The sequence below is a fragment of the Artemia sp. Qi Xiang Cuo genome, chromosome 5 (genome assembly GCF_049724085.1).
Source record: "Artemia sp. Qi Xiang Cuo chromosome 5, ASM4972408v1, whole genome shotgun sequence".
Taxonomy (NCBI): domain Eukaryota; kingdom Metazoa; phylum Arthropoda; class Branchiopoda; order Anostraca; family Artemiidae; genus Artemia; species Artemia sp. Qi Xiang Cuo.
The window spans coordinates 3,207,047-3,233,497 of NC_142798.1; the positions used below are offsets into that span (position 1 = coordinate 3,207,047).

General features: G+C 34.8%; 1 protein-coding gene across 2 annotated transcripts in view; it reads right to left on the bottom strand.

Annotated features, from left to right (window-relative positions):
- LOC148951723 (endoplasmic reticulum-Golgi intermediate compartment protein 3) overlaps window positions 1–26,451 on the bottom strand; it is a 107,227-nt gene that overhangs the window by 37,651 nt on the left and 43,125 nt on the right. For both annotated transcript variants that reach the window (XM_089089295.1, XM_089089294.1), the window contains exons 3-6: window positions 20,873–21,095; window positions 17,157–17,319; window positions 8,256–8,313; window positions 12–143 (exon numbers count right to left, since the gene is read on the bottom strand). In XM_089089295.1, coding sequence (XP_088945421.1) covers window positions 12–143; window positions 8,256–8,313; window positions 17,157–17,319; window positions 20,873–21,095 — 576 coding nt within the window. The remainder of the gene's footprint in view (window positions 1–11; window positions 144–8,255; window positions 8,314–17,156; window positions 17,320–20,872; window positions 21,096–26,451) is intronic.

Sequence of the window (26,451 nt, forward strand, 5' to 3'; positions counted from 1 at the left end):
CTGTTGCATACCTGTTGCAGCAGCAATTTCTGTGTTTTCTAGTGGACTGATAGCTGCCCCTGGTATAGCTGCACCGAATGATAGCTTGTTTATTCTGTGAGTGAGGTTGAAATCTGAGGATAGATAAGGCTGAACATCATGTACTAAAAAAAATGAAATCTGTACTTTTGGTTTTAAATGTTGTAGAAGTCATTGCATTCAATTGCGTCGAAAAGAGAGAGGCCACCACATACCAACATCAATTCCAAGAATTTCAAACCTTTACTATAGTACTGCAACATGCTAGAGAAATAATTATGGCACTAGCTAGATTTTTTTTTCAGACTGCTTACTGGGAGTTTTCTAGGGAATATTTGTAAACTTTTACGAAATATAGTTACATGTTTATTGATATATTATAAATATGATATATATATATATATATATAATAAATGCAATATATAAATATATTATATAAATTTGCTACATACGTATATATACATATATACACATTTAGGTGTATATATAGGCTATATATATTTATTTATTTTCCTCAAAATCAAGGAGTATATAAATACATGAATGACATTGCAAAAATACCTGAACAAATAGAACAAAGCAGTGTGATTTATAATAGGCTTAAAAACACAACTGAATAAAATGTGTCAAATAAAAGCAATAATAAATAGTATCTCAAATATTTTCCACGTTCTGGGAAAAAAGGACAAGGTTATGCACATAGAGAATATACTTGAAGTATAGTAAATATTTTGAGAAAAGTGTGTTTCAACTGGAAATATATTGATAGAAACTGTCAAAATCTATTTCTGATATTAAAAAAAATTAAACAAAAAGTAAAGAGTGATATTAAAACTTAAACCGAGGCAGTGATTAATGCATGTAAAAAACCTTGCACAAACAACATTTGTAATTATAAAAATCTTTGAACAAGAATTATATCAAAACGTGAAGTCATACCCAAATTGAACACATATACTACTAATAAGCATGATGTTGCCATCCCCTCCGAAACCCCCTAAATACTAGAGTACTATTTGATCTTTATACTAGGAATTCTTATATAGTAATAATAATAAGTTTTATCATTAGCCAAATAAGGCCATACAAACCAGTATTCTAAAACACACATTACAATATCAGAGCTTATAAAACAATCGGTTCTAGGTGAATATCCCCCGGCAAATCCCCCCCCCCCGTGGAAAATAAGGCTTTCCAAATTTGAGAATTTTATTTGAGTTTTATTTTTTTAATTTCTCTAGGCGAAGGAATTTTGGTGCTTGTGTTTTATTCGCTACTCACTCAAGTTTACGCTGTGTAAAATTCGAGAAAACGCCGTTTTTTTTTTGTTAGTTTCTTCGTTACTTTAAAAATAAATTTCTGCTATAGATTTGCACATTAGCGGGGGGGGGGGGGGGTCTGCATGGGGGTTAAGCATAGCGGGTGTGCATGCAAAATGTGTTTGGTACAATTATTCTGCATATTAGATAGACAGACAAATAAGTGTATTTTAAAGCAAAATATACGGCCATGAACACAGTAAAATAACAAATGAAAGGCATAAATTACATAAACTTTGATCAGCAATCAAGCAGTTCGTGGTAAACTGTAAGTAAGGAGCAACCCGACTCAATAGCAACCAAAACTCTAAAAAACGGAATTTTTATACCAATAGATACATCAAAAGAATCGGATCTTTATGCTGATTTCAAATATATAGGTTTCATCAAGTTTAGTCTATCCATCAAAAGTTACGAGCCTGAAAAAAATTGCCTTATTTTCGTAGAAAGGGTGAAAAAAAACCTAAAAGTGATGGAATCTTAAGATAAATCATTAGATTAAACGCAGCAGAATTCAGTACCGTAGGTGCTTTAATCTCCTATCTGCAAAAATGTGGAATTTTGTATTGTTTGCCAGAAGAACCATCGCGGATGCGTGTTAATTTGTTTGTTTTTTTGCTCCATCCAAATCATGCAGAAAATTTTTTGTGGAAAACTTGTTAGGGGTCACTCAGTCACAAATTAGAACTTATATTTTTCCTTATTATGGGTCAAAGTGGCAGCCAACAATGGGGCAACAAACATTTTCCCCGTGCTTTTCCCCTATTCTGCTTTTTTTTCCTTTGATTTCTTTATAATTACTATATAGTCCCAAATTTCCAGGTAGGGCCATGCCCCCCCCCCCTGCCGGTGCCCATGGCCTCGTTAAGCCAAAAATGAGTAGAAATAATTTCAAAAAAAATTTCCAAGCGTAAAACTACCATAAATCACCATCAATAAATGAATTGAACCCGAAACGAACAGAAATTACAATAAATAACCTATTCAAACTCAAAATAGTAACAATTAGCATGAGTAGGGCTGACAACCCCCACACCTCCTCAAGACCATAAATAAATAAATTGAAATCAAAACGAACAGAAATAACAATAAATAACCTATTCAAACTCAAAATAGCAACAATTATCATGAGTAGGGCTGACAATCGCCACACCTTCTCAAGACCAGAAATTAATTTGCACTTTACTGAAAACAAAATACATTTTAAATGTTTTCACTTTTTTGACTTCAACTAACAAAGAAGTATTAAGATTATAAGGAATAGATCTCAGAATATGTATATCAAACTGATAATACAAGGTTGTTGTTTTTTTTGTTTTTTTTTTTCAAGTAAAGTCCAAATTATTTTCTGGTCTGAAGAAGACATGGGTGTTGTGAGCCTTTTACTTTCTGCTCGTTTTGAGTTTGACTAGGCTATCTATTGTAATTTCTGTTAATTTTGGATTTCATTTATTTGTTAATGGTGATTTGTGGTAGTTTCACACTTGGAAGATAAGAAAAACAAACTCGTAGAATTTGACAACGCTTTTGTCCGTATAAACTTAAACAATTTAGAATGTGTTGTTCCCAAAGCCAACTAGCCTTTCAAAGGATAGCCAAACCTTCTTAAACTTTTTGGTGCCATTTGTTTTAGCTTAATTTTGAGGATTGTTTGCCTAAATTTTTTTGCCAAAAATTGCAGAAGTTCATGTGGAAGTCTTTTCAACACAAATGGGTTTGTTTTTTTCTAAGTTTTTAAGACACTTCCGGTGTGTAAATTCCTGTTTTTCTCGTTCCTTTGCACTTTTCAACGAAACTAAAAAAACTGAAATAAAAGTTTCAAATTTAGAAATCTTATTTTCCACAGTGGGGGGGGTATTTTCCAAGGAGGGGGTATTTTCCGCGGGGGTTACTTTCTGTGGAGGGGCATTTTCCGGGGGGTTAAACACCACTCCCCCCCCCTTCACTATATTCATTTATGTTATTTTACTGTGTTCATGGCCGTATATTTGACTTTAAAATACTCTTATTTATCTATCTATCTAATATGCAGAATAACACAAAACACATTTTGCATGCAGAACCGCTATGCGGTTCTGCATGCAAATTATTCTAAAGTAAGGAAGAAGCTAGCAAAAAAACTGGTGTATTCTCGAATTTTACACAGCGTAAACTTGAGTGAGTGGCGCATAATACACAAGTACCAAAATTCCTTCCCCCTACGGAAATTAAAAAAATAAAACTTATATGGCATATTTGCACTGCATTCTATAGGTCAGCTCAAAAAATAGAAGTAAGCAGAGAAGAAACAACTAACCAACCAGCTTATATATTTCTCATAAACTTACCTACCCACAAGTAATTAAAATAAGTCGAACATATAAATATTTATGTGGAAATGAATTGATATCTCGGTGCATGAAGAGCGTATTTACCCAAACAACATTCTACTTCTATGTATAATACATTGAACACTTGATCGAAATAACCTCATAAAACCGTCAATACCAAGGCGGTCGGGGAGGGAGAGTTGTTGAGAGTTCTTTAGGGGGTCAATATTCTAAAAAAAGACAACTAAACGAAAATGTGAGAAAGTCGTCAGCATTTTAATATACCAGGGGTCTTTAACGGAGGTTACTCCCCTCCACACGCACGTGTTTATTAGAAAGAAATAAAATAAGAGTTTAAAAAAAAACATTAAATTTAAAATTAGCCATAAAAATAAATTATTATTATAATCATGATGCAAGAAGTAACGTAATGTTTTAAAAACATGCTACTATTTTGTTTAACTATCACGTCATGACCATATACAACTATACCCTAACTGGCTTTAAAAATACACAAAGACGCCAGAGGCAACGGACAAAATTAGGAAGGGGGGTGGGTCATGCTCCTTTCATAGTTTAAATTTTTTTTAGAATATATGCCGGAAAACTAAAAAAATAACCACTGGAAGATTTTGGCTCCACCATAAAGGAAAATGGAAATTGTGTCTTGTCCCAAAAAACCTTTGAAAGTTCCGAAAGTATTTGGTTGTAGTGAATGGTCTGAATTGAAACTGTTGTAATAACCAATGAGAAACCAGAAAATGAAGAATTAGCAGACTATTACAGTCCCCTGGAAATCGGCCAAAAAATATTATATCCCTGGTCAGTGGGAAATTTACAGCCGTCATGCCTTGTGCCTAGAGATACTAAATGTATACAATTTTTCGATACCCCCCCCCCCCTAAAAAAAAAATCTCTGGTAAAGGGCAAAAAAAATTCTGACCAGCTCAAAACTTATACACTTTAGTCCTTGGAGTGAGTGCTACCTAAAGCAGAAGAAAAAATAGAAAACCAAAATATTTGTTGTCCCCAAAACATGCCCGATAAAGGACAGAAAAGGGCTCAACATTTTTTTTTTTCAGCCACGTCTGGGGTGGCTGCAGGAACTTGGGATGGAGTTTATGTGAATTGAATTAAATCAAAAGGCAATCCTTCTCAACGTATGAGCCTAAACGTGGATGTAGAAAGAGAGGAGGGGATCATAGCACCGGACTCTTCCAGTTTCTGATTTTAGTAAACCAAATACAAAATTCTAGATATCACAAACATTTGACCAGTAAAGATATCGACGAAAAATTTTATTTAAATGGATGACATGGATTTCCAATTATAAAAATGGAGGTGAAAATGGACATTCACGAGGAAATCAGCCGTATTACTTTTAGTCAAGATCAAAGAGTATGCAAAATTGATAAGAGCGAAACCTACGTTTGTCTTTAACTAAAGAACAACCAGCGCAATAAAACGTTACGAAGCAACATTAGTTTATACTTATAAAAAAATGCTCTTATCTATTTACTTATGTCTCTTTTTTTATTTTTGCTTTGCATTGGGAAGAAGATAAAAGAGCTCCTTTAACCAAAAGGTCCGAGTAAATATATTTTTATCGATATTTTTTTTTTTAATTAGGTGTATGTCCTGCATAATAACACTGCCCTATATAACACAGCAACTATTTTATAATATGCAGAAATAATATGAAATAAAAGAGCCAGCCTACTGTCAACAACTTTCTAGTTGGATCAAAATAAACTTTGATTTTTAACTGAAATCAAGATCTTAGTGGAGTAAAACTTGTTTTAATTCTTCTAGGTCTGCTGGGTAATGCTGCATTCTCAGTGGCTAGTAGCTTTTAGTTTAATTAAACTAAAAGCCTAATTGAAAAGCCTTTCCTATCAGTTTCATATATTTTTGCTCTTGACTACTACAGCTACTAATAGAACGTATTTGTTTATGGTGCAGATCACATTACAGGGTATGGGGTCTCTTGGGGATCAACCCATCCTCGATGCCAGAAATTTTTGCCTAATTTATGACCACTTCTTATTCAAGTTAACAAAATCTGTTTTTAGTATTGCCCCCCTCCCCAACACAAAAAGAAAAATCCCGCGTAGGTGCCTGTAAAGTTATATATGAAAATTTAATTTGCGAAACTTTCGCCGAAACTGTTTTGCGAAATTGAAAATGTCCCCCCCCCCATATACACACACACACGCCTTAAATTGGCTAGACGAAGAAATTATGATCTCTCAATTGAAACAAAACTATATTAAAACAGGTAACATTATTAATGACAGTGAAAAATAACAATAGTACCAAAATAATAACCAAAGCTTGTATATTTTGGGTTCAAATCCGTTAACCTTTATCAGCTAAAAAAAAAAATAACCTGAAGAATAACGAATAAAAAAATAATAGCGCCGTACACAGAACACAAAAAAAAAAACGAAAAGAACATTCGCATTTCAACAAAATCCAACATGGTAAAGCAAAACAAAACAACGCACAAGACAAGATACTCATTTGTGCTTTGGATATTTACTATATTGGATTTTGTTTAAATATGAGCTTTCCTTTCTTTTTGTTTTTTAAATAGCGTATGTTTATGGTTCTTTATGCTAGTTTTTATTTTTTCAGTAGGTAAAAGTTTCCGGATATGAAACCGAAATAGTCGAACCTTGATTATTATTTTTGGACTAAAACCTTTTGTTACAAAAATCATTACCCGTTTTATAATAAAATATTACCCGTTTCTAATATATTTTCGTTTCAATTGTAAATGGAAAGGCAGTGTGGCCTAAAAAATTATTTACGATCCGTCACTTCCCTCCCCCCGCCAAAAAAATAGAAAAATTACACTACGATAGGCCTACCCACTTTTTAGTTATTTCACAGCCACCAAAATCATCACTTTTTCAGCATTATGTTCTATTTAAGTTTATTCCCACTAATATCAGAAATTCATAGTTTGAATAGATGATCTTTATTAGGACATATTTTCGGCGTAACACCTTAAACTAGGTATTCTTTTCTTAGACCACACTGCCGTTCTGTGACGAACAAGTAAACTTTCAAATGGGGATAAATCCATTTATTTAGACAGTGAAAAAAAGAAGTACAAAATTCCAGACACTTCGATCACATATACATCGACTCTCATCAGTAGTATCAATAAAATAATATGGTAATTATTTTAGTAATACTACTGATGACAGTCGATGTATATGTGATCGAAGTGTCTGTAATTTTGTACCTGTTTTTATTTCACTGTCTAAATAAATGGATCTATCCGCATTTGAAAATTTATTTGTTGATCTTCATTAGATATGCATATAGCAATATCAATGAGAGATAGGAGGAAATTTTCCCCTTGAATGACCTGCGCTAGGGCATACAATGCACTTACGACCCTATGGGTCTTCCGACTCCAAAAAGAAAGTAAAGCAGCAATCTGACTGATAATAAGTAAAAGTCCTTATTTATTACTTTATTTTGAAAATTACTCGTATTGCTATTATTTATCTACTTTATTTTAAGTTCATATTTCAAGAGACGTAAATGGAGAATATTGTCTGTTAATTTTATTGATATTAAATGGTGATTCAAAGTGAAGCCTAGAAAAGACTGGAGAAAGCGATGTATTTATTGTGTTGTAACATTGTGGGCCCAAACATGCATTTAAGCCACAGATAATTATTATTCAGTACTTTCATTACGTTTTCTTTCTTTTAAATAAATCCCTATTTGAAAAATAGACCTTTTCTGTAGTCGAGTCCCTCCCAGTCCAAAACTAACTTGACGCCGAGGTGTGATGACTCACTTAAATTTAGGGGAGGGGGAAAACATTTCTTTTGTTCGATTTTTTTTGTCAGAAAACATAAATAATTATATTTCAAAGTCAGGCGGGGGGGGGGGCAATTTTTAAAATTTTTGGTATTTCGGAAACACCAAAAGATATCTCCTCCTCCTCCCCCCTACACACACAATTGGCACCCCTCCGAAATCAAAATCATGGGTAATGGCGCGTCAATGCCAATTAAACAATGCTAATCATGCCACCTTAAGACGTAAGTAATTTTGTAGTATTTTATCCTCAGTACTTGATAAGACTAAATAGCTGCTATTTATTGTGTCATACGTTAGCAAAACAGAGGGGAACAGTTTGTGCAGTTTTGGTAATTCAAGATACAAGGTCACTAGAATAGACTTTCTGTGAGATAAAAAAATAAATTATGAACAGCCAAAGGTACTCGTAACAAGGGCATATCTAGGAGGGTGGGGCGGTGGCTCAAAGTAGCCCCCCCCCCCCTAAAAAAAATAAAAGTTGGCCGACTCACAAAAACGTAGCAAAAATGAATATAAACAAACTTTTGAGCCGTTTTTAAAGTTCTTTTTGTACCCCCCCCCCCCTCCTCACTAAAAAAAATCCTGGGTGCGCCCTTGACTCGTTGCAAAGAAGCATCGAAACCAGATTCGTATATTGACCACAAACCGATTGAAATATGTACAGATATTAAATGATATTGAGAAATGGAAAAAAATTATTAAGAAATGATAGAATGAATTAAGAAATGATAGAATGAATTACGAAATGATAAAAAGTACTCACCATGTACATCACTAATAGCAAAGCTTCGCCCAGGTGCGATATGAAAGCTTCCACTCACCTGTAATAAAAATATATTTCTTTTTATGTTCTTAAAAAAAAAATACAATTATCAGTAAAAAAAAAAAACGAGGAAAAATTGGCTTCTACAAATCTCCCTGTAAAATAAAGTTCGTAATTACACAAATATCAATACAAATACAAAACACCAGTTTTGGCGATATTATATTTCGGGTGATTTCGAACAACCCTATTCTGTCAAGGAAAAATTCAGGGGATGGTGGGAGTACTGCATCACATCATCAGAAGATAACTCCCCTTCTTTAATTAGGCGAAATTATTCGATACCACCATTTACTTTTTGGACGAAGGTAAGTCCTCGAATTTCTCGAGGACTTTGGGGAGTTTTTTTCCTTTTTCGAGGAATTTTTGAATTTATTTAGGATTTGTGGAAACGTTTCCACGATTTTTTGGGGTTTTTTTTTCTAATTCTGTAGGGATTCCCTCTTTTCCAGGGGGAGGAGTTCCCTGAATGAACAATGGTTTCTCCAAAATCTACCCAAAAATTAACATTCGTAAATACACAGACAAAGGCGCGAATACAAATCCTCATTTCTTTTAAAATCAATTTTCAGAGAACTGAATTTTCTTTGGGGGAAATTCGAGCGTTATTGAAAACACTGAATTACAGCATCAGAAGACAACTTTGTTTGTGAAAGATCAACATGTTATTAAAGTTATAAATGTGATAAATTATTGTTAATCAGACTCTCAAAAGTTTCGAAGATCTAGAAAAGGACCACTCTCCAGCCCATCATGGAGGTCCTATTATTGTTGTGACACATGAAAATAATTTGCTTGGAAAGCAATCGTAGTTTATAGGCAAGTGGAACGGGAATCATTTAGTTAAACATCGTAATCTTTCTTTTAGATCATCGCAAAGTTGTTATAATGAAGAGCTCAAAAAATTATTTTTATTTCCCTATGAATATAGGAAAATTTTTGATAAATGCATTCAATCGTAAATTGAATTTCGTTGCTCAAATAATGAATTTCCCCAGTTTCAGTCTTTTTCATGATATTAACTATTGACACGTAATTTAACCTGCACAGTCGTTGGACTAGTTCGAAGGATGTGCAAGTCTTCTTAAAGATTTCTTATATCAAGGACCGTATCGATTCATGACTTCCGGTTCTACATTAATTTAAAAAAACAAGCATTCTCAACTGAAAGTAAAGAGCAACAATAAAGCTTAGAACGAACAGAAATTATTCTTTATATGAGGGGGCTGCCCCCTCCTCAATCCCTTGGTGGTTACACTAAAATTTTTAGTGCTTTAAAAAGCTACTCATTCCAAATCAATAGTCTTTGTGTTTTAGCAGTCGTTCTTAAAGAATTGGAACAAAAAAGTCAAACTTTAGTGTAAAGGGCAAGGGATTGAGGAGGCGGCAACCCCCGTCATATAAGGAATAATTTGTATTCGTTTTAATTATTAGTGTTGATCTTTATTTTCAGTTGAAAAAAAAGTTTTTTATTCGTTTTTCAGACCAGACGGGAAAATCCCCTTCCCCGTACGTGGAAAATTACCCCATGAAAAAATATTCCTTCATATAAGATTCCTGCCGAAAGATTTTCCCCAGGGTCTGTGGGGGGTCATGTCATCCCCAGAGGCCTAATTATTGAACCAAAAATTTTGATCAGATATTCTCGGGGGAAAAAGGAGCATGGGAGGGCGGTATTTGCCCTCCCTTAAAAAAAGCACTATAATTTTAATATCAATTTGACAGAGCCCTCTCCAATCTTCTGGTATAATTGGTTTGATATGAACACCCCTGGAAAATTTTTTTTAATAAAACACGCATCCATGATGTTTCTTCTGGAAAAATAACACAAAATTTCACATTTTGGTAGATAGGAGCTTGAAACTTCAACACTAGTGTCCTCTGATATGTTGAATCAGATAGTGTGATTTTCATTGAGATCGATTGACTTTTTTGGGGTGTTCCCCCTTTTTTGAAAATCGAGCAAACTTTCGCAGGTTCGTCGCTTTTGATGGGTAAAATTAAACCTGGCGGGTTTTATATATTTGGAATCAGCATAAAAAACCATTCTTTTGATGTATTAATTGTTATCAAAATTCCTTTTTTCAGAGTTTCGGTTACTATTAGATCGAGTTGTTTCTTATTTACATTTCGTTATTACGAACTATTTGAAAACGTGAAAATTTTTTACCATTATTTTTTATTAATTTTTTTATTGTAATTCTAGAATTCAGTAAGCGGAAAGACATGGGAAAACATTCTACTTTATAAAAACGATTTTGCTTTAAAAGAAACTTTGTGCATGTTATTTAATGGACTTCTTTCAAACTATCAGATTCGAAATTAAAACAAAGATCCGTGGTTTTGTATTTGCAGTATGACAGAATTAAGTTAGGTTGGATAGACCGAAAAGTGTATAGTTCATACGAAACTGTGTTAAAACCTCTGAACCTCCGAAAATTTTCTTAAAAATAAGAAAATTTTCTTCAGTCATGGTTCCCAAAAGTAGACCGGAATGCACCTCTGAACCTATATATAATTCTGCCATTTGAACCCATCTATAATGTTAAAATCTCTGAACCTCCGAAAATTTTCTTATAAATAAGAAAATTTCCTTCAGTCAAGGTTCCCAAAAGTATACTGAAATGGTACCTCTGAACCTATATATAATTCCGGCATTTGAACCTATCTATAATGTTATAACAACTGAACCTCCGAAAACTTTCTGAAAAATAAGAAAATTTTCTTCAGTCATGGTTCCCAAAAGTAAACTGAAATGGCGACTCTGAACCTATATATAATTCCGCCATTTGAACCTATCTATAATTTTAAAACCTCTGAACCTCCGAAAATTTTCTTAAAAATAAGAAAATTTTCTTAAAAATAAGAAAATTTTCTTCAGTCATGGTTCCCAAAAGTAGACAGAAATGGCACCTCTGAACCTATATATAATTCTGCCATTTGAACCTATCTATAATGTTAAAATCTCTGAACCTCCGAAAATTTTCTTAAAAATAAGAAAATTTTCTTCAGTCAAGGTTCCCAAAAGTAAACTGAAATGGTACCTCTGAACCTATATATAATTCCGGCATTTGAACCTATCTATAATGTTATAACAACTGAACCTCCGAAAACTTTCTGAAAAATAAGAAAATTTTCTTCAGTCATGGTTCCCAAAAGTAGACCGGAATGCACCTCTGAACCTATATATAATTCTGCCATTTGAACCCATCTATAATGTTAAAATCTCTGAACCTCCAAAAATTTTCTTAAAAATAAGAAAATTTCCTTCAGTCAAGGTTCCCAAAAGTAAACTGAAATGGTACCTCTGAACCTATATATAATTCCGGCATTTGAACCTATCTATAATGTTATAACAACTGAACCTCCGAAAACTTTCTGAAAAATAAGAAAATTTTCTTCAGTCATGGTTCCCAAAAGTAAACTGAAATGGCGACTCTGAACCTATATATAATTCCTCCATTTGAACCTATCTATAATTTTAAAACCTCTGAACCTCCGAAAATTTTCTTAAAAATAAGACAATTTTCTTAAAAATAAGAAAATTTTCTTCAGTCATGGTTCCCAAAAGTAGACCGAAATGGCACCTCTGAACCTATATATAATTCTGCCATTTGAACCTATCTATAATGTTAAAATCTCTGAACCTCCGAAAATTTTCTTAAAAATAAGAAAATTTTCTTCAGTCAAGGTTCCCAAAAGTAAACTGAAATGGTACCTCTGAACCTAAATATAATTCCGGCATTTGAACCTATCTATAATGTTATAACAACTGAACCTTCGAAAACTTTCTGAAAAATAAGAAAATTTTCTTCAGTCATGGTTCCCAAAAGGAAACTGAAATGGCGACTCTGAACCTATATATAATTCCGCCATTTGAACCTATCTATAATTTTAAAACCTCTGAACCTCCGAAAATTTTCTTAAAAATAAGACAATTTTCTTAAAAATAAGAAAATTTTCTTCAGTCATGGTTCCCAAAAGTAGACCGAAATGGCACCTCTGAACCTATATATAATTCTGCCATTTGAACCTATCTATAATGTTAAAATCTCTGAACCTCCGAAAATTTTCTTAAAAATAAGAAAATTTTCTTCAGTCAAGGTTCCCAAAAGTAAACTGAAATGGTACCTCTGAACCTATATATAATTCCGGCATTTGAACCTATCTATAATGTTATAACAACTGAACCTCCGAAAACTTTCTGAAAAATAAGAAAATTTTCTTCAGTCATGGTTCCCAAAAGTAAACTGAAATGGCGACTCTGAACCTATATATAATTCCGCCATTTGAACCTATCTATAATTTTAAAACCTCTGAACCTCCGAAAATTTTCTTAAAAATAAGACAATTTTCTTAAAAATAAGAAAATTTTCTTCAGTCATGGTTCCCAAAAGTAGACCGAAATGGCACCTCTGAACCTATATATAATTCTGCCATTTGAACCTATCTATAATGTTAAAATCTCTGAACCTCCGAAAATTTTCTTAAAAATAAGAAAATTTTCTTCAGTCAAGGTTCCCAAAAGTAAACTGAAATGGTACCTCTGAACCTATATATAATTCCAGCATTTGAACCTATCTATAATGTTATAACAACTGAACCTCCGAAAACTTTCTTAAAAATAAGAAAATTTTCTTCAGTCATGGTTCCCAAAAGTAAACTGGAATGGCGACTCTGAACCTATATATAATTCCGCCATTTGAACCTATCTATAATGTTATAACAACTAAACCTCCGAAAACTTTCTTAAAAATAAGAAAATTTTCTTCAGTCATGGTTCCCAAAAGTAAACTGAAATGGCGACTCTGAACCTATATGTAATTCCGCCATTTGAACCTATCTATAATGTTAAAACTTCTCAGCCTCCGAAAATTTTCTTAAAAATAAGAAAATTTTCTTCAGTCAAGGTTCCCAAAAGTAAACTGAAATGGTACCTCTGAACCTATATATAATTCCGGCATTTGAACCTATCTATAATGTTATAACAACTGAACCTCCGAAAACTTTCTGAAAAATAAGAAAATTTTCTTCAGTCATGGTTCCCAAAAGTAAACTGAAATGGCGACTCTGAACCTATATATAATTCCGCCATTTGAACCTATCTATAATTTTAAAACCTCTGAACCTCCGAAAATTTTCTTAAAAATAAGAAAATTTTCTTAAAAATAAGAAAATTTTCTTCAGTCAAGGTTCCCAAAAGTAAACTGAAATGGTACCTCTGAACCTATATATAATTCCGGCATTTGAACCTATCTATAATGTTATAACAACTGAACCTCCGAAAACTTTCTGAAAAATAAGAAAATTTTCTTCAGTCATGGTTCCCAAAAGTAAACTGAAATGGCGACTCTGAACCTATATATAATTCCGCCATTTGAACCTATCTATAATTTTAAAACCTCTGAACCTCCGAAAATTTTCTTAAAAATAAGACAATTTTCTTAAAAATAAGAAAATTTTCTTCAGTCATGGTTCCCAAAAGTATACAGAAATGGCACCTCTGAACCTATATATAATTCTGCCATTTGAACCTATCTATAATGTTAAAATCTCTGAACCTCCGAAAATTTTCTTAAAAATAAGAAAATTTTCTTCAGTCAAGGTTCCCAAAAGTAAACTGAAATGGTACCTCTGAACCTATATATAATTCCAGCATTTGAACCTATCTATAATGTTATAACAACTGAACCTCCGAAAACTTTCTTAAAAATAAGAAAATTTTCTTCAGTCATGGTTCCCAAAAGTAAACTGGAATGGCGACTCTGAACCTATATATAATTCCGCCATTTGAACCTATCTATAATGTTATAACAACTAAACCTCCAAAAACTTTCTTAAAAATAAGAAAATTTTCTTCAGTCATGGTTCCCAAAAGTAAACTGAAATGGCGACTCTGAACCTATATGTAATTCCGCCATTTGAACCTATCTATAATGTTAAAACTTCTCAGCCTCCGAAAATTTTCTTAAAAATAAGAAAATTTTCTTCAGTCAAGGTTCCCAAAAGTAAACTGAAATGGTACCTCTGAACCTATACATAGTTCCGGCATTTGAACCTATCTATAATGTTAAAATATCTGAACCTCCGAAAAATTTCTTCAGTCAACGTTCCCAAAAGTAAACTGAAATGGCACCTCTGAACCTATATATAATTCCGGCATTTGAACCTATCTATAATGTTATAACAACTAAACCTCCGAAAACTTTCTTAAAAATAAGAAAATTTTCTTCAGTCATGGTTCCCAAAAGTAAACTGAAATGGTACCTCTGAACCTATATATAATTCCAGCATTTGAACCTATCTATAATGTTATAACAACTGAACCTCCGAAAACTTTCTTAAAAATAAGAAAATTTTCTTCAGTCATGGTTCACAAAAGTAAACTGGAATGGCGACTCTGAACCTATATATAATTCCGCCATTTGAACCTATCTATAATGTTATAACAACTAAACCTCCGAAAACTTTCTTAAAAATAAGAAAATTTTCTTCAGTCATGGTTCCCAAAAGTAAACTGGAATGGCGACTCTGAACCTATATATAATTCCGCCATTTGAACCTATCTATAATGTTATAACAACTAAACCTCCGAAAACTTTCTTAAAAATAAGAAAATTTTCTTCAGTCAAGGTTCCCAAAAGTAAACTGAAATGGTACCTCTGAACCTATACATAGTTCCGGCATTTGAACCTATCTATAATGTTAAAATCTCTGAACCTCCGAAAATTTTCTTCAGTCAAGGTTCCCAAAAGTAAACTGAAATGGCACCTCTGAACCTATATATAATTCCGGCATTTGAACCTATCTATAATGTTATAACAACTAAACCTCCGAAAACTTTCTTAAAAATAAGAAAATTTTCTTCAGTCATGGTTCCCAAAAGTAAACTGAAATGGCGACTCTGAACCTATATGTAATTCCGCCATTTGAACCTATCTATAATGTTAAAACCCCTGAACCTGCGAAAATTTTCTTAAAAATAAGAAAAATTTTTTCAGTCATGGTTCCCAAAAGTAGACTGAAATGGTACCTCTGAGCCTATAAATAATTCTGCCATTTGAACCTATTTATAATGTTAAAGCCTCTAAACCTCCGAAAACCTACTTAAAAATAAGAAAATTTTCTTCAGTCATGGTTCCCAAAAGTAAACTGAAGTGGCACCTCTGAACCTATGCATAATTCCGCCATTTGAACCTATATATAAGGAAGAAACAAAACGACGGGTGTCTTTCCAAATATAAGAGATTTAATTCAAAAAATTTCAGTTCACGCACTGAATTTATGGCTTTTTAAAACAAAAGTTCTGGGGCAAAATTTCGATACTGTTTTGTATTTCCATTTCTATGCCACCCGAAATTTTTGTACCACTACTCAGAACAAAATTTTGCTCTGTGTTCGATAAACAAGCCATACACCAGTCCCATTAGGTCATTTCAGATTCGATTGGAGAGGGGTCGTAAAGGTTTTTAGGAAAATGCAACTTCATGGAAGGGAGTGAATATTCAGGTTTAGTGCAGATTAGGCTAGAGGAGTAGCGTACGCAGCAGTGGCCTCACATAAATTGGTGCTGCAACGAGCTGTGAGCAGTTAACAAAGTAGATTTTGCGTTCACAAAATTTCCGTACCATTTTGTCTTTCCATGTCCCTACAGCCGAAACACCTATACCATTATTCAATATAGAATTTCACCATCCCTGTTCCCATCCCATTAGGTAGTCCCCGAATGGATAAAAAGAGGTAATATGGAAGTAAATACATTCTAAGACCACTATACAAGACAAATGAAACTCAGAGAGGAAAGACAATAACAAAATGAAAAATAAAATAAAAAAAAAGGTGAAAAAACGAGGATTTTCTACTGTAACTGGCCTACCACAATCTTTTAAAGAGGTAATTGAGATAAAAAAAAATACATAAACCGGAATTTAGCAATAAATAGTGACACTAGAGATATTTCATTAAGCCCAATTTATAACAATTCAATTTTGAAGGACTCAATCCATATTTTCGCCCGGTCTAACCCGAGAGAACCTATTTGCACATCAAATGAAGTCCGAATTTGTAGACCAGCTAAAGCTATAGCAAAACAAAGGTTTATTGCTCAATCATCTTGGTAAATTTCTTTTTCATTGATTCCAACCTGGTTCTTATTTAGTTTTTGTTCTGTCGTTGTCAAGCAAACTTCGAAAGGTTCGTTTTTCGTTGTTTTCTTTTTTGTTTTCTTTCTTTTTTGTTTAGCACTGAGGACGACTTGGCGGAGGTCCTTGTCGAAATATTTTCTGGTTTCTTCGTCTTCATGGTTCACCACTGACTGACAAAATCCTCGTTCATTTGTAATAAGGAAGTATCTAAACTAAATTCAAACTTCGTGGGAGGGAGCGTGGGAGGGAGGGATTTGATTAGATTAAAGTGGAAAAGTAGTGCACGAGTTGGTCTCCCATAGACCAATGCTGCAATGAGCTGTAAGCAGTTAACAAGGCACCAGCTAGTGTTCATAAAATCTTCGTACCATTTTGTTTTTCCATGTCTCTACCGCCAAAATCCCTATACCATTATTCAAAATAGAATTTCACCATCCCATTAGGTCGTTCCCAAATGGATAAGAAGATATCATAAGAAAGGATCCAAGTTAGATTCAAACTCCACAGGAAGGAGCAAAGAGGGAAGCTTTGAACAGACGGAGTAGCAAGCGCAGCTGTTTTGGCCTCAGGCGGCTTGGTGTTGCAATTCCATAGTTCCTAGTTTCACAAAATCCAAAGTTTAAGGGTAGTATCAAAGGAAATTTGAAGGGAGTGTTGTGACCTAGAAAAATTAAGCATAGAAATAAGTTGGGATTACCCTGTTCACTTCTAGATGTCCATAAATTTGGCAGCCTTCTTTAAATGCTTTATCTGCTTTCCTCACTTCAGCTTGATCTTTACACTGATCTACAGTTGATGGCACGAACCTCCAACCTTTTCGTTGATATGCATCTCTTACTTCATCACAGGTATTACAACATCTAAAACAAGAAGAAAAGTAGGTAAATCCAGAAATTCCCAGCGCAAACTGAAGGACAGAACTGTCTGTAGAATTCTGTAAGGGAAAGCCCCTATAGGAAAGCCTGAAAGAACTCTACTTAATCTGCCTTGAAATTACTATAACTAGTATAAAGTTGAATGATGGCAAACTGACAACATTACATATGACGCCTCAGTAGAATTGATGCGCATTATTCCAAGATTAGTTTAACAGAAATGTTGATAAAAAAAGAAAAAACTAATAAAAGATTTAAACCTTAGATGAAAATCAGTAAATAAGAAAGAAAAGATATCCACAAAAAACCTATTTTGTGATACATTTTAGCTGATTTCCATAGTCATTTTTACATAAAATATTAAATAACTACCGAAGCAAAAATACTAGCTGTTTTTTTTTTTTTTGCTGTACATGGGCTAATGATAAAGAGCTACTTCTGACCAAAAAGCACAATCAGCATATTTGTGTATATTCTAAGCAAGAAATAAGTAATATTAAGATATATTTGTGCGGTAAAATTCCAAGTCGTAAATTTTGATTATGAAAGAAGCTGCCTCTTACAGAGATCTATTCTGTGTGATTGGGGATTTGAGTAATATATATATATATATATATATATATATATATATATATATATATATATATATATATATATATATATATATATATATATATATATATATATATATATATATATATATATATATATATATATATATATATATATATATATATATATATATATATATATATATATATATATATATATATATATATATATATATATATATATATATATATATATATATATATATATATATATATATATATATATATATATATATATATATATATATATATATATATTTATATATGAGTCGGAGGTAATAGGCTTGAGATTGTCTGTGCAGGATTTCGACTCTTGTTGATAGAAGAGCATCGCCAAGTGCTAAAAACCATGTTGTGACCAAGATGGGCCCAGGATTGCACAAAGCCTCCATTCATGGAGGTCCCAGGGACTTCTCGCTGTCCGGTTCTAAGCCGGCTTAACTTCGGTGTGGACTTGGGAAGATATGTGATCCCCGTCCTGCACTGGTATCCGGGATCATTGCTTTTCCTGAGGCGAAAAAAATTTCAATGATTTAAAGAACATGAAAATTGGAACTTGGAATGTAGTTGGCCTGTAGGCGTGGCTGATAAAAAAAAAGAGAAATGAACTTTAAGTGGCTATATTTGTTTTTTGGAAAACAGGGAAGGAGTGATCGGATTGAGCTGAAATTTCGAGGATAAGCTCTCGGGCCCTAGGAAAGCTTAACCTCTAAATTCTAGGAAAGCCCAATCGGACAACGTTAAAGGGGGGCTGTGGTCGGAGGGTCGAAACTTCCGGCCCACTTTTACCCATGAAGATAAAGTCGGAGGGGGGTGAAATTTTGCACGTTTCTTAGTTGGAGCTTGGGCTACAAAATGCGATCACCGCTGTCGCTCTGCGACCGCTAGGACCGGAAATCGCTTAACATTGTGGTGGGTCACCTCTTTATAGAGGCACAAGTGTACCTCCTTGATATAGTTTTATGGTATATAGAAATAATATAGGATTTTGTATGATGTAAAAAAAAAAAAAAAAAAAAAAAAAAAAAAAAAAATCATAGAGTTTAGATTTGAAGTATTTGAGACTTAGATTGTAGGGTTTAGATTTGAGGTCTTAGATTTGAAGAGTTAGGTTTGAATTAGTGGGGTTTATTTTATGAAAAAAAATTAGTAAATTTTGAGGGAATGTAGAAATAGTATAGGATTTTATGAATTTTTAGATTATAGATTTTAGATTTGGTCATTTTTTTAATGATTGTTTGGAATTTATTTTAAACTAGTGGAATTTATTTTACATGTTTAGGGGGATATGATTCACCTGGATTGTGAAATATTTGATGTTTGGGAACTTTTTTTGAGGATTGTTGTAGCTACCTAACAACGCAAGGCCCAGCGAGAGTAGTGTGTTGAAATGTGATGGATTAAAAAAATGGTGTTATATATTTTTTTTAATTTATGTAAATACAGTGAAAAGTGTTTTAAAGTGTTATAAAAAAAGTGAATGTATTTGAAAGTGGGAAAACGTATATGCATTGTAAATTTTTTATTTTAATGTTATATGTTATGGGCCTAATGAATGGGAGCAGCCCCTTGCCGCCATGGGTAGCTAGAATGAGAATTTTGAAATTGTTGTATGGTAAATTAGTGGATGGAGAATAGTATGAATGAAAAAAAGTTTTTAGGAAAAAGGTAGATAAAATGTACTAGGAGAGAAAAAATTATGTATGGGAGGAATTAAAAAAGTGGTAAGCTATTGAACGTCGAGTAAGAGGTAGATAAAAAAAAAGTAGAAATAAAGAGGATTGATTTTTATTTTCAGGAGTGCGAAAAGGAAACAATAACCGGTTTGATTCTATCCATTACGTGAAGTATCACCGACCCATTATTAAGAAAACGAAAAGGAAACGCAGAAAGGAGGACCAAATACCGCTGGATGAAAGAAAGAAAAGAAGAAGAATTTAAAATACGCATTAGAAAATGATTTTGTATTTTTTAATATTATAATCTATTTTTGACAAAAAATAAGAAGAGGAAAATGCCCATAGTCATGTGTTAGCGTAATGTAAAACTACTTAGTTCCTTTATTTATCCCTCTTTCTCACCTTGAATTTCTTTAAATCTACCATCAAACTCTGTACTGTCAAATATTTATGTCACTGTCTCTGTCTGCATTCAAATCTACTGACAACCGACAATAACTTGTGAAAAAAGTCAGTAGCCTTTCCTAAGCATTCATATATCAAGGCCTTACTAAAGCTTGTACAACAGAATTTCTGAATCAGAATGAATGACTGCCACGTCTAAGGCAGTCACGTAAAGGTAAACTGTTAATCTTATCGCAGTACATCGCAATGAAAGCCTGGAACTCAGCTGTCAAACTTAGTCTCGTTTTTACTCTTTTCTTTTTCAAGATGTTTATTTTTATAGCTTAATCTCTTCCCGTTAAATTCACCCCTCCCCCCTTTAGACTGGCTTAGTCCATGAGCCAAATCTCATAATAGGCATATACTCTTCAAAAGGGCTTTATTTAATACAGAAATGAGCAGGGACGTCATTTGGAACGGATGGGGCAAGGCAATGTTTAAACTCGACCTTCTTACAAGTCCTTGACCTTCTTAATTGTATAAATTTCTTTTTAAAAATCAGAATTCAGCATGAAGACACTATATTTAATGAATGTCATTATTAGTGTTGAGTACCACTCAATATTAAGTTGGGAATCTATTTGCATAAATCATGACTCAAATACACCAAAATAAATATCTCCCCAAAAAACACATCTTATCTAAAAATCAACTAAACGCAAGTACACCCAAAAATAACTCTGCTCACGTGTAACTAATGGAGTCTAATCAAGACCAAAGTGCCTATTAATATCCCTTTTCTGCGCTTTTTATTCTATAGAATTTGACAATTTGACAAACTCAATAATAAAATAACCCTCTTACTTGTGGTCTTCTGTTTCTGCTCCGTAGCATGACCTACATTTGACCTCTACTAGCTCTGTATTATTTCTTTCTAAACTTGTGGCATTTGATGCAAAATTAACCAATTCCTTTTCTGGTTCCAATTCTAAGGGCTCACCATTCAAATTGAGACTTTGCTTAAAAATATTGTGATCAATACCAAATTGCTGACTTCCCGATACATCTATGGCATCTACACTGAGATCTAAAAAAATATATTACACTTATTTAGAGTTATAAGGGCGTTAGTTTAAATTTAAACAATTGAAATAGTACACAAAATATACCAAAACCATTAATTTATCTATTTTATTTTATCAGTGCATATATAGGAAGAGATTTCAGATTTTAAATATTATTTTGCTGTCTAGAAAAACATGATTTCACCTCTGACCCGAAGCAGAACCATGTCGAATACTCCACCATCTTCAACAACAAAAAAAACTTATTTGTTTTTCTTCTTTTTCTTTTTTTCGTTATTATCAATTTTTGTTTGCATATTTATTTTATTTTGATGAGAGAGATTGGTCGTAATTTATTTGTTTTATTTAGTTTTTAGTTTTTTTTTTTTTTTATTTTCAGATTTCTGTTTGTTAAGTATTTGTTATATACGTGATTGCCCAGTATCAAGCGCTTTCATGTCTTTCGTTGGGCAGCCACTTGGATTGATGCTATGTGTTGTATAATTTTTTTAATTAAATGAACTCAGCTAAGATAATTTTTTTTGCCTTTTTGTTTAGTGCCTTTCTTATACATGGCAACAATGGACAGCAAGTGAGAGGAGTGTTGTCATCACCACTGGTTCAGCGAAAGTTACAAAGGGGATGGATCAAAGCTTCTTCAGTAGCAGCACTTGACTGACAGCCTCTGGCTCACGAATTGACTACTAAGAAGTTATCTAGTAGAGAAATGTTTTTGTTTTTTTTTGCGTCCCCTTGACTCCAAGGGGCAAACTGGCACCAAGGTATGAGGCTTGGTGATTGGTTCGAAAAAAATTACCCTGTCAGTTATTTAACTCCCCCTCCCCTACCTTAGCTCATACGTCACCCTTAACTTAATCATATTAATCAGTGGAGGAAAAGAAACTAACAAAGACTCTCGAATTAGCGGCGAGGGAAAAGCGATAAGCGAAGCACCAAGGACTAATTGAGTCCTTCAAGAGGAGATTTCTACCGAAGCGGTTTTCGGGAGTCTCCTATGACCATCGTTTGACCAGTCTAAAGTCGGAGTCGGAACCGTATAGAATATTTGCCATCCTTAGCGAAACAGAAGAAAAACAAGAGTGTTGAATTCCCCTTATATGGGCAATACAATTTTAGTAGTGCAATTATGTTCGCTTTGCAACTGGCAACTTTACGACAAGTCTAACACTGCAATTCACACTAAAAGCGCAATATAATTATACTATGGGATTCACTAGTTTCAGATCTATCTATTCACCAAGCGAGGATTATGATATTACTTAGACTTTTTCTTAGAAAATGGTCTAAATTTACTTGGAAATTCGGAAATTTTCCTCTTATCAACGAATTTTATCATATTTAACACTATTTAACCGACTAGATTCTGATCGAAAACAGGAGAAAAATTGACAAGCTAAGAAGGGCTATTAGCGGTGCCCTAAGGAAAATCTAGTATTATTTTTTTTATATGTTGTTCTACTTTTCTCTGTCTTAAACAAGTCCTCATTTTTGAAGTTCGTTCTTGTACAATTTAAAATAGAATAGTAACTACATTACAAAAAGAGGATTGGGGGAAGTTTTTTTTTATGTCAAGGGGATAAACTGAGGTCGGTAGGGAATTTGGTTTGAATTGTCTGCGTGAGCACTGAATAAATCAAAGATGCAAGAAACTAATTTATGGTTGGGAGTAGAGAGGGGTCAGGAGGCGCCACCCCTCACCCCTGCTGCCACCTACAACTTTTTTTAACACCATATATTGGCACGAGAACCACGTGGTTTATGGTTTTCTCAGTGAGAATGAAAAAAAAGGAATTTTCTCACTTGAAAAACCATGAATTTTGTCACATTTATGGATGATTTATGGTTTTTGTCAGTGAGAATTTGAAAAACGTTTTCACATTGTTGTTTTTATGGTTTTTGTCAGTGAGAATTTGAAAAACAGGAACTTTCTCACATTTTTGTATGTTTTTATGGTTTTTGTCAGTGAGAATTTGAAAAAACAGGAACTTTCTCACTGAGAAAACCATAAACCACGTGGTGCTGTCACGAGTCAGAACACCTGTGCTGTCGACCTCAATTCACCTATCGTGAATCAATAATTCCCCTTAGAAACAACAAATTAATTTCCCCTTTCTTGACAGATCAATCAATCAATGACATCATCTGTCAGACTTTAAAAATTTTCGCCTAGAAACATTTCTCCAGGAATAGATCCAAATCATTAATGTCTTTGCCTCGGGAACAGTTCTACTGGTCGAACTCCAAAGGATATTAATAACCAAAGGCCATGGAAACAATTAGGCAAGAAACATCTTAGCGATGAATTGTTTTAGCGCGCGAAAAGGTTTCATATTAATTTGAAATGCGTTAGCGCAGAGATGCCAATAACAAAGGAACACGCTGAATTTACGTTTAGGGATTATTTGGGCGAAACCGTTTTAGACAGGTTATGGAACTATTTCGGCGAAACAGATAGAGACATTTTAAAAGAAGATTTTTGAAGAGATTTTAGAAGAGAATTTAATGGTGAAACTCTGTGGTCGTTATAATACACAAGTTTCATTTGAACAGTGTTGTGAGGTCCTCTAACCCAACCCCAAAGGGTTCCAATCCTCCTACCCCAACCCCGAAGGAAGCCCCCGGTCCTCAAAGCCCCCCAAACTCCCAAAGGGCCACCGGCGCCCCCAAAGGCCCACCCAGACCCCCAAAGGCCATCCCCAGGCCCCAAATGTCCCCCAGGCTCCCAACTGTCCCCCGGACACTCAAAGGCCCCCCAAGCTCCCAAAGGGTCACCGGCGCCCCAAAGGCCCACCCAGACCTTCAAATGCCATCCCCGGGCCCCCCAAAGGCACATCGAGCTCCCAAAGGACCAACGGGGTCCCAAAGGCCCTCCACCGGTCCCCAAAGGCCCCCCCAAGCTCCTAAAGGGCCACCGGCGCCCCCAAAGGCCCACCCAGACCCCCAAATGCCATCCCCGGACCCCCAAAGCCCATCCACCGGTCCCCAAAGGTCCCCCCGAGCTCCCAAAGGACCACCGACCCTCAAGGGACCCACAGACCCTCAAAGGCTCTCCCCGAGCTCCCAAAGGACCCCCAGGCTCCCAACTGTCCCCCCGGACACTCAAAGGCCCCCCAAGCTCCCAAAGGGCCACCGGCGCCCCAAAGGCCCACCCAGACCCCCAAATGCCATCCCCGGGCCCCCAAAGGCACATCGAGCTCCCAAAGGACCAACGGGGTCCCAAAGGCCCTCCACCGGTCCCCAAAGGCCCCCCCCAGCTCCCCAAGGGACCCCGGCGCCCCCCCCGGCCCCCCCCGCCCCCCAAATGACATCTCCCGACCCCCAAAGCCCCTCCCCCGGTCCCCAAAGCTCTCCCAACGCTCCCAAAGGACCACTGGCCCTCAAGGGACCCACAGACCCTAAAAGGCTTTCCCCATGCACCCGTCTTTCGTTGATGTGTGTTGTCTGAAACCTATGAGTTGGGATGTGTAGTTTGCTACTTCAGGCTTTTCTGAGATAAGGTTTCCTAGTATTTCCTAGGTGAATGTTGTCTGAAACCAATAGTTTGGGATGAGTAGTTTGCTATTTCAGGCTTTTATGAGCTAGGTTTCTTAGCCTTTCGTTGGTGTGTGTTGAGTGAAACTTATGATTTGGGATATGTAGTTTGCTATTTTTGACTTTTCTGAGTTGGATTTCTTAGTCTTTCATAGGTGTGTGGTGTCTGAAACCTATGATTTGGGATGTGTAGTTTGCTATTTTCGACTTTTCTGAGCTGGATTTCTTAGCCTTTCATAGGTATGCGTTGTCAGAAAATTATGATTTGGGATGTATAGTTTGCTATTTCAGGCTTTTCTGAGCTAAGGTTTTCTAGTATTTCGTAGGTGAATGTTGTCTGAAACCAATAGTTTGGGATGAATAGTTTGCTATTTTTGAATTTTCTGAACTAGGTTTCTTAGTCTTTCGTTGGTGTGTGTTGACTGAAACCGATGATTTGGGATATGTAGTTTGCTATTTTTGACTTTTCTGAGCTGGATTTCTTAGTCTTTCATAGACGTGTGTTCTATGAAACCTATGATTTGGGATGGGTGGATTACTACTTTTGACTTTTCTGAGCTGGATTTCTTAGCCTTTCATAGGTGTTTGTTGTCTGAAACCTATAGTTTGGGATGACTAGTTTGCTATTTTTGACTTTTCTGAGCTAGGTTTCTTAGCCGTTCATAGGTGAGTGTTGTCTGAAACCTATGATTTGGGATATGTAATTTGCTATTTCCGACTTTTCATAACCGGATTTCTTAGTCTTTCGTAGTTGTGTGGTGTCTGAAACCTATGATTTGGGGTGTGTGGGTTGCTATTTTTTTGACTTTTCTGAGCTGGATTTCTTAGCCATTCGTAGGTGTGTGTTGACTGAAACCTATGATTTGGGATGGTTAATTTGCTATTTTTGACTTTTCTGAGCTAGATTTCTTAGCCTATCATATGTGTGTCCTTTCAGAAAATTATGATTTGGGAGGTGTAGTTTGCTTTTTGGACTTTTCAGAGCTAGGATTCTTAGTCACTCATAGGTGTTTGTTGTCTGAAACTTCGAGTTTGGGATGAGTAGTTGGCTATTTCAGACTTTTCTGAGCTAAGGTTTCTTAGTATTTCGTAGGTGAATGCTGTCTGAAACTTATGATTTGGGATATGTAAATTACTATTTCGGGCTTTTCTGAGTTGGATTTCTTAGTCTTTCATAGGTGTGTAGTGTCTGAAACCTATGATTTGGGATGTGTAGTTTGCTATTTTCGACTTTTCTGAGCTAGGTTTCTTAGCCTTTCATAGGTATGTGTTGTCAGAACATTATGATTTGGGATGTGTAGTTTGCTATTTCAGGCTTTTCTGAGCTAAGGTTTTCTAGTATTTCGTAGGTGAATGTTGTCTGAAACCAATAGTTTGGGATGTGTAATTTGCTATTTCCGACTTTTCATAACCGGATTTCTTAGTCTTTCGTAGGTGTGTGGTGTCTGAAACCTATGATTTGGGATGTGTGGGTTGCTATTTCAGGCTTTTCTGAGTTGGATTTCTTAGTCTTTCATAGGTGTGTAGTGTCTGAAACCTATGATTTGGGGTGGATGGATTGCTACTTTTGACTTTTCTGAGCTGGATTTCTTAGCCTTTCATAGGTGTTTGTTGTCTGAAACCTATAGTTTGGGATGACTAGTTTGCTATTTTTGACTTTTCTGAGATAGGTTTCTTATCCGTTAATAGGTGAGTGCTGTATGAAACATTTGATATGGGATATTTAATTTGATATTTCTGACTTTTCATAACCTGATTTATTATTCTTTCGTAGGTGTGTGATGTCTGAAACCTATGATTTGGGGGTGTGTGGGCTGATATTTTTTG